At 44.6% G+C, this 9,595-nt stretch overlaps 1 protein-coding gene across 4 annotated transcripts; it reads left to right on the top strand.

The window, feature by feature from the left end:
- The first annotated feature begins 1,285 nt into the window (after positions 1-1,285).
- On the top strand, positions 1,286-9,362 carry si:ch73-62b13.1 (Carbohydrate sulfotransferase 1-like). 4 transcript variants are annotated; one of them, XM_022189611.2, is made up of 3 exons: positions 1,286-2,414; positions 6,461-6,632; positions 7,461-9,362. In XM_022189611.2, exons 1-3 carry the CDS (start codon positions 2,412-2,414, stop codon positions 8,588-8,590), a joined length of 1,305 nt encoding a protein of 434 aa, XP_022045303.1. In that variant the 5' UTR covers positions 1,286-2,411; the 3' UTR covers positions 8,591-9,362. The 4 variants fall into 4 exon arrangements, with proteins under 4 accessions (XP_022045303.1, XP_051808068.1, XP_051808067.1 ...); XM_051952108.1 differs by lacking the exon at positions 1,286-2,414 and adding an exon at positions 2,436-4,807; XM_051952107.1 differs by lacking the exon at positions 1,286-2,414 and adding an exon at positions 2,436-4,835.
- The last annotated feature ends 233 nt before the right edge of the window (positions 9,363-9,595 follow it).

Raw genomic sequence — 9,595 nt, 5'->3', positions numbered from 1 at the left:
ATAATCAAACTTGACACTGAAGATCAGTCTAAGGTCCCCTGCTCAGTTGTGGAGTTACAGGTCAGCAGATCAAGTAGGGAGGGAGATACGTACGATGATCAAAATTGATACATATTGCATCAGTTGTATAGGGAGGACAGGGTTTTCGCCAGCAGAGGGCGTGGTTCTGCCCTCTACTGAGGGCTCATCTCGTTTTTTCTGTAATCAGTTAATCGTAATTAACACGTTAAATTCCCAGTCCTAGTAAAAACACTAGATTCTTTTGACAGGGTATACACAGAGCAGACAGCTGGCGGACCGTGAGGAGATATTCATTCAATTTTTATAAAAAAGTACATTGGATTAGAATCTCATAGTTCACCTCTAAATGAAATAATCGCGTTCCTGTGTGGTGTTATTGCTGTCCGACTGACAATAACTTGTTGAGAAGTGCAGTCAGTGCAGAACAAGTGAGAAAAGAGAAAAGCCTGCTGTTCAGCGCGTTGGTTGTTTGCTGAATTAAATTTAGCTGTCTCTGCTGACATGCTAGTGGGGAAAATGAGATTTCTTTTTACCTGCTTATTGCACATACAGTGAGGGAGGCCTGAATAAAGGCGCTGCTGTTTTTTGTTGTTGTTTTTTTTACTTTCACGCTCTCACATGAGATGAAGAGGATGGAAACACAAGCTTTGCTCCACAGGCAAACTTTATGAGACCTGCTTTCCCTCGTCACAAGATGACTGACAGGTAATCTGACTGATGGATCACAGCTTTAAAAGGAGTGGAAGGTGCAGAGCAAGCCAAGATACAGCAAAAAACAGTGAGTGTAGCTGAAGAGTTATCCCTAACAGTGGAGAGATTCTGACAGAGCGTTTCCATCCACTTCATGATGAAACACTTCAGTGGTGTTAAAGATCAGACAGGAGGGTAAATCAGAAAGATATGGAAAAGAAAGAGTGCAGATTGGTGAAGCATTTGTTAAGAGCCCAAAAGAAAATGAAAGGCTCTCTGAATGTTTAATGTAAGTGCATGCATATCTGATTCTGTGCTCTTCACATGTGAGGAACAAGTGTGGGCACAGCTAAACGAAGAGGCCCGTGGAGGATTCGGTTCTCGCTCACAGAAAAACTCAACTTTTTCTTATTGCTTGTTTCAAATCTCACCAAGAAGCTGTGGGGGCGTTCGGCTGCTCGGTGCTGGGGAATCGATGCTGTAGGCTGGCAGAGGGAGGGATCTGTGCATAGAGCAGCAGAAGACAGGCCACTCTTGTATCACTCACAGGGTGTTCTTGGCAGCTTGTCGTCCTTTGTGCGGCAAAAAAACCTTTGACTGGAAATGTGTCTCAACCCTGTAGCACCAGAAAAAGCTTGTTCTCTATCATGCGTAGGTTGATATTCAGCTCCTCCAGTTCCAGCTTTCTGAAAAAAATTCTGCTTTGGTGTATCCGCTTGTACTGCCTGCGAGGTTTGAAACACAGCTTAGGTGAGAGATGGAAAAGTTGGAACAACTAATAGAAAGTTTAAGGCGTCTGATGATTTGGCAGCTCATTCAAAAGCAGACATGATAGGGTACAAGCGAGGATCTGCTGGAGGAAAACAGATACAATTATTTCACACATCTCTCTGCGAATCTCTGTAGAGACTCTTTAGCCAGCGTGACTCTGCCACAGTGGGAGATAAATCTGAAAGACGGCAAACAGAATCCAATCCCCATTCCCAGGAGTAATGGAGCTGTCACTTGGCTAAATCTGACCCCGCAGTAACCCCCGGGGGCAATGATAGGGTACCCATCCCTCCACACCAGGGGAGCTCGGCAGCATCTGATGATGGCAGTCATCCTCAGTGGAATGAGGAAAAATAGAGGTCATTGTGTCACTGTAATCCCAGGGGCAGAAGTGTGTTTGTGTGTCCATTTGAGGGGTGTAGTGAGCATCCCTGCAGAGAGAAAGTGACAGAGGAGGAGGAGTGACACTCTGCTGGGACGCTGAGGTGATTGCTGATGCCTGGTTGGTGCTGATGCCTTCATGAAATGTGGGAATTATCTCATCCTCTCGCACCTGCACTCCACTTTGAACCACAGATGGCGACGGATGCGCAGCCACGTTTTCAGAGTCTCTATGTAGGCTGCAGATCGCATGCATTCTCCAAGACGTAATGAAACGTATACCCTGCGGCATCAAAGCGTAACGCACAGCAAAGACCATCCAGTCTCAGACTCTCAGCTCCAGAAGCCTGCGTGGCTCTCTGGAGGGGCGAGACTTGCCTTCGCAGCTTTCCATCCATGGCGCATCTCCGGCTCTGAATCCACTTTGGCTCTGGACACACCGGTGGGCAGCGCGCACTCACAACACACTCACACATACACACACTTTGACAAATGCAGCGTGCAGGACCGGACCGGCTGGAGGGAATCGGATCCGATCAAAAGCTTTGATGGTAAGGAAACGTCTTTTTTGTGCCTTTTACGCGCAGAGAGCCATGTCCGAGCAGTGACTGAATAGTGAGAATATAAGAAAAAAAAAATCACAAAATATCCAAATAATTTGCACAAAAGTGCGTCTGAGTTACTCAATGTTGAGTTTTTAGTATTTTACTTTATGGGATGCACATGACAATCTGTTTGGTGCTAAATTGTGCATTTTCTAACAAAGGAGTGTTTTATTTTACATGGAGTTTATATCAACACATCACTTTGTTTTCAATGTGTTCAGCTACAAATTTGTGCTTTAAGTAACATGTGTAAATGAAAGTGCTCTCTTGTTCATTCTAATCCACATATTTATTCATTAGTAAACTTTGCATGGTTTTCTCACTTCATTTATTGCTTCATTTTGCACTTAACTGTGAAAATCTCCCCACTTCCTCTCTGTTTGTAAATGAGCCACAAGATGGACAAGCTCAGATTAGGCATTTACCTTCATCTGTTTTCCTTTCCTCTCAGTGCCATTTCTGTGTGTGTGTTTGTGCTGGAGGAGACATGTAGGACAAGATTCATGAGTTTTTCCTACCACAGGAGCTCCTCTGTAGCCCCGGGTCAGATGCATCTCCTCTGAACGCTGCAGTGCTCTTCTCTGCTCTCCGCCTGTAGCTCTGAATGTGTGTGTGTTGTTGGTTTAGAGAGAGAAAAATAGAAAATGATAGAACAGAGCCAGAAAGACCAACTGGAGGCTTTGAAACTCCTCTCGGTGCTGCTACTGTTGCTCAACTCTCTGTTTTTCTAGGATTGATCACCAGCCTCTGCCAATAAACAGCCCTCACTCGGAGGATCTGAAGCACACGCCGAGGTGCCTTAATAGAAAAATCTTTGGCACTGTCACATCCCTCAATCACTTGCATCCCAAATCCCTCAGTCCCACCTTCATCCTAACCTCATTTGTTGGCTTTATTTTCCACAGAGGCAATTACCTTCCTTGCGCCATGCGCCCATACTTTTGCTGCGAGCTATGTTATCTCAGCAGCAGCAGCAGCAATGCCTGTGCTCACTGAATTTACAACTGAAAAGCTGCCAGTGGAACATGCACAACATAGAATGTTGTATCAGACAAGGATTAGTTTAATCTAAACTACACTCAAACACTTAATTGTAAGAAGATGTGTAAACTGTTAAAGCTGAGGAGATGGAGTTCGATTGATGAACCCGAAGATCCAATCAATGAAAATCACTGGAGACAATCAGTTGCAAAGAGTTTATTGTGCTCTATTGAGACAGCAATACAAACAAACTCAAACTAACCTGAGCTTTCAATGCACCTGCTTTTATACTCCTCCTCCTCTTACTCGCTAAAGCAGTGAGATCAGATTTTACCGCCTTTTTGGGGTTCCAAGGTCCTTATTTCCATGAAAAAACCTGGACGCACCAGCTCTTGTCTGCTTCCAGCAGGTTCAGGTCTCTTGATTGGATTTTTAAAAATAATTATGGGCTTCAGAAACACAACATCCACATATGAGCACACACATGTCACCAGATACAATCAGCTATTTACAGGACATAATCATCTGTCACAAATATAATTAAGGCCCACAGGAAACCATCCATCTATTATCTATACACCACTTCATCCTCATTAGGGTCGCAGGGGGCTGGAGTCTATCCCAGCTGACTTAGGGTGACAGGAGGGGACACCTGGACAGGTCTTCAGTCCATCACAGGGCTGCATATACAGTAGAGACAAACAATCACACTCACATTCACACCTACAGATAATTTAGAATCACAAATAACCTCAAAATTTCTCTAGACTGTGGAAGGAAGCTGGAGTACCCCCAGAGAAAACCCACACATTGACAGGATAAACATGCAGACTCCATGCAGAAAGATCCCAGGAAAGCCGGGATGCGAACCGGGGATCTTCTAGCTGCAAGGCCACAGTGCTAACCACCAAATCACTGTGCAGCCCATCTACAGGAAAACATTAAAAATAATGAAAGCCGCATATATCACAAGTGGTCGCGTCCTCTCAGAGCGACATATCCAGCTACATTTCAGTGTTTTACTCAACAAGCGTAATCTTTGGCTGATCCTGTCCCTGAGGCTTTTATCCTCTGCAAGCTCTGTTATTGTGTGAGGGATACAAAAGCTGAGACCATCTGAAGCCTGCAGTCCCCTTCCAGCTGTTGACAGAGCGTCTATTATTCCTGGTGTGAGTCCTGACGCAGGAGGAGCCATCAGCCAGGGAGAAAGGAGGACTTGCAAATCAAATTGCTTTAATCCATTGAAGCATCCGTCTTCATTCTCCAGAGGGCAGCAGGGTGTGAGGAGCTCTGAGCCCTGATCATGCCTGGAAAAGGAAAACAAAACTCGTCGCTGAGGAATTACACGATGTGGCTCGGTCAGTCAGCTGTGGAGTGCATGTTGGGGTACGGATGGCAGGATTTTGTCTGATTGACTGATTTTATTTGTATTTTTTATTTTTGGTTTGAAGTGTCAGTGATGGTGCGAAGGTCGGTCAAAGTTTCTCATTATCTGCCATCATTCGTGCAGTCATTATATTTCACAGTGTCTCCTATCCAACTAACAGAGAAAACAGCTTTAAAGTTGCTCTGAAACAAGAAGACAAACAGTACAGTGTCCCTGTTTGTGTCATCCTGTCTGCAACCACCAGTCGAAGAAAGAAAGTTTTGCCTCCCTGATGAGTTCATTCTGCGTTCGCTGTTTTTAGCCGTATTCAAACAGAATGGCTCATGATGTCAGCTCGATTTTTTTTCCCCCCTCCATCCCCCTTCCACCCTCACCCACAGAGTAAATGTCTTTGGTTTGGCGCTGTTTGTGATTAATGGAACATCAAAAGCTCAGTGTGATACATTCCTGAGGATATGAGTCTGCCAGGGACACATAAACATCATTAATGAACAAGATGCAGAATGGAGAGAGACGGAGTGACAGAAGCCGGGTGAGGAAGCAAGCAGGAAGGATGTATTTATTTTTGTCAGTAATATGACGCACCTTATATTTACCTGGGGTTTGGTAATGATTGCCTCCGTGCAGCCACTTTTGAGTGATGGGGAGACATTTTGCACCCAGGGATCTCGTGTGATTACCCGCCATCAGTTTGGTGTATGCGGACAAATGGATGGCAGCACCTTTTTTTTCCTCTAAATCCATTTGGAAAATCACATCTCCCTTTGCTCTTTCATGCCCACTGGCAGAGAACTCGGAAGTGTACAAAGGAAACTTCTGCGCTCATCTGTGTGGAGACAGCTATATTTATCTGGGTATGTAGCTCTCGACTGGGCTTAGAGGCTTAATTACCCAGAAGAGAGGAAGGCAAAAAAATGAAATGCAATTATGCAACAGTGTGCGCAGTATCTTGAATACTGGAGCTATTGTAGATGAGGACATTACTTCTACCGTTTCCTCCTGAAGATTTGACCTTTGAGTCGTGTTTTCCTGCATAACAAATCTGCAGATCCTCAAGGAAACAAATCCAGAACATTTAAACGGTTTATTCAAAGCGTTTAAGCTACTTATTGTAGAAATCCTCAAAGGTGCTGTCTGTTTTCTTTCCTCGTGAAGACGGAATATTTGGGGATTTTTTAAAGAATAATTTGACATTTAGGTAAATAGTCTTTAATGAGCAGATTTGAGTGCTTTCCCCCCTTCAGGATGCAGCTTGTTGATGCTAAGCTAAGTTAACCAGCTGCTGTTTTATATGAACTGTGCTGTGAATTTGCAGAAAACCATCCCTTTTTTTCAGCAAAATTAGCAGAAACTGCAATTGCAAAGGGGCAAAGGTTTACATTCTAAACCGGCAGGGGAAAACTGGAAATGTTAATGACATGCACTATACCTTGAACTGCTAAAGCACCCTCAAGCTAGATTACCAACTTCTCCAGCAAGAGTCGCTCAGAAGGCCATCAGTAGAACCCTGCAGCTCTGAATGAAGCTGCACATGTGTAAAGATGGGGGAAAAAAAACCAAACACTAAATTAAATCTCATGGCGCGTTTCTCTTTTCTGTGCATTTCCCGTCCTGGCGGTGTCAGCGTGAGGGATGTAGAACCAGAGGTGGGGGTAGGATGGAGTGCTCCTGGAAGACGGTGCTGCTGCTGGTGTGTGCATCTCTGGGGGTCCAGTACACGGCCATCCGAACCCTGAGGGACTCCATGTCGGGACCCTGTCAGGGAGTCTACCGCTGCCAAACCAGATACCATAGAGGTACAACCTGATGGCTAATTCCCTCTCATACCGTTCAAACATGACAGTAGCTGTTGTGTGTGCAGGTATTTGCTTATATATCATGCAAAAAACTCCATAAATAACTCAAAACGCATGCTGTATACTGCTACAGGATCTGACTGAACGACATCAGCAGACATACACAGATCAGATCCACAGTTTGATTGGCAATTCAATTCATGTTTTAGCATTTTTTGGAAGAAAAGTCTCAAGAAATCAGACTGCAGTGCCACTGCTGTTCACTGACACAGAAGAAGAAGCAAAGCGCAATCATTGAACGAGGGAATTCCCTACAAGTGGAGAAATGAGATATGTGATCCGTTTTTTTACAATTATCCTTCAGTTTATCTCCATTAATCCCCTCTCATGGCACAGACGGAGCTTTGCCACTGACGAGCTCCTGTGTACAAAAGTAACATCCCCCTTTGCAATCAACTCCTCATCAGCAGTAATTACATGTTAGCTATTTGAGCTATATTTAGAGATCCGCCATTTCATAAACCCCCTCGCAGACAAGCAACTTACTCAAGCATGTTTACCCTCTAAATTATTTACACTTCACTGGCTTGATTCAATGGAAATTATGGACTAAAGATACGACAAAAAACTTTACTTCTGATCTGAAATCATTCTTCTGAAACAACTCCTGTCACTTTCAGAAGCCTGAAACAACTAAAAGTGTAACAACATGTTACGTAATGAGTCATTTAAAGCTGCTCTGCTTATTGCAAGAGGAAAACTTTATGAAAGTGACTCAGTATCACAGTGTGAATCAGACAGAAGGCTCTTTTGTTTTCTTTCCTCCAGACTCCAAGTGGAGAGCCTTGTGCGATGACAGCTGGGTGTCCATTGAGTCGCCTCGGAAGCACATCCTGCTGTTTGCAACGACTCGCAGCGGCTCCTCCTTCACCGGGCAGCTCCTCAACCAGCATCCCGGGATCTTCTACGTGTTTGAGCCTCTCTACCACGTCCAGCAGGCCTTCACCAACTCCAGCAGCAGGCTGCGTCGAACCTTAGACCGCCGGGCGCTGCTGGGAGCCTACAGGGACCTCCTCCTCAACCTCTACACCTGCGACCTTCACTTCATGGAGAACTACATTCGCCCCGAGCCACAGGATCACATCACCAGCTCCTTCTTTCGCCGGAGCTCCAGCCATGCCCTCTGTTCCTCTCCTGTGTGCTCGGAAGGAGAGGATACAGCTGCGTCAGATTCACCTGATGAAACCTGGTGTCCTAAGAAGTGTGGCGCGCTGAACCTGACTTTAGCCTCCATGTCGTGTCTGTCTAAAGGACACGTAGCCATAAAGACGGTGCGGATTCCCGAGGTGGGGGACCTTCGCACTCTGACCGAAGATCCACGTCTGGACCTGAAGATCATCCACCTGGTGAGAGACCCCAGAGCCATCCTCGCCTCGCGCATGATGGCGTTTTCCGATCAGTTTCGAGCTTGGAAAATATGGAACGCGACCGGGCGACAGCCTCGATATGTGGACCTGTCGCAGATCACCAGCACCTGTAAGGACATGGCGGCTTCTGCAGAAACGGGCCTGCAGAGGCCGGCGTGGCTGTGGGGACGCTACCTCCTGGTGCGATACGAGGACTTGGCCTTCAACCCGAAGGACAAGGCCGCGGAGGTGTACAGGTTCGTGGGGCTGGAGATGGAGGACAGGGTGAGGATGTGGATCGCAAAGAACACCAACAGCAACGTGTCGTCTCCGTCTGAGTGGAACTACAGATACTCCACCACCAGAGACTCCAGAGCGACGGCAGAGAGCTGGAGGCTCCGGCTCGGTTTTGACATCGTTAGAACGATTCAGAATCTGTGTAATGACACTCTGGCTCTGCTGGGATACAAGCAGGTTCACTCTGCAGCCGAACTACGAAACTTGTCACACAGTTTGGTGGAACACAGGACATTTCAACCGCTCACCTGGTAGATTTTAGTAAAACTTTGTTATTCATTTATTATAACATATATGAAGTCTCAAGTCTGTCAAGATGCTGATAAAATGAATGTAATTTATCTTATTTTTAAGCAATGCCTAAAAATAAATTTAATATCACTTGTATTTTCACTTTTTACAGTTTTGTTAAAGATATTACAAGTGCCAAATTTCAAGCGTGTGTGATGCTGAAAAATGCAACGATCCAAAATAAAGCTACATGTGCTGAAAGCTCTACAGAAAAACACCGAACCCTGATGCGATTAAGTTGCTATGTTGTTGTTTTTTAACCTTTAATTTCCTCACAATTTCAATATTTATAGAGCTTAAATGGCAAAAAACCCCAACAAAAAACAGTCCAGAGTCCAGGTTCTTGACGGTAGCACAAACAGGAAAGGAAAGGATTCATTTGTTTAAAAAAAAAAAGGGAGGGGGGAAGAGGAAAGATAAGGAAAAGAAATTACAGGCCTTGCCTTCCAAGTGTCTCTAATGCATTTTGGAAAAGGATTAAAATGTCACATATCGTGGGTAGAAAATCTTCAGCGCTGAAATCTTCTGCAGTTCACAGCAGCTCTGTTTTCAGGATGTCAAAAATATGAGAAATATTTGTTGTTTCTTTCACTGTAAATACTTAAATACTGATCAAGTGTTTTAATGCAAGCGTGCAAATGTGATGTACTTGGATGTGCTTAGACATTTTTGTCAGTGTAACTATACTGTTTATATTTTTTAGAGTTTTTAAAATAAATTATTCATAAGTAATGCATATCTGCCACGCTGCTGAAATCTTCTTGGAACCAAATTTGTTTGATGTTCTTTTTTTTCCTTTAATCCTGAGAGGAAAGTGGATAAGTGCCTGAGTTTCAGAGCTGAGAACAGAGAATGCTGCAAATTCGTCGTCTTTTATCTTGTAATCCCTCTGTATTCGGTTTGTCTTTCAGCCAAATTTCTATCCTGCTGATGCGTTTGTAGCTACAGATGTGTTTTTGACTCAGGAGA

This window comes from Acanthochromis polyacanthus, chromosome 8 (genome assembly GCF_021347895.1).
Source record: "Acanthochromis polyacanthus isolate Apoly-LR-REF ecotype Palm Island chromosome 8, KAUST_Apoly_ChrSc, whole genome shotgun sequence".
Taxonomy (NCBI): Eukaryota; Metazoa; Chordata; class Actinopteri; family Pomacentridae; genus Acanthochromis; species Acanthochromis polyacanthus.
Note: the sequence above shows the minus strand (reverse complement) of the source record. Positions and strands in the feature narration are given on the sequence as shown.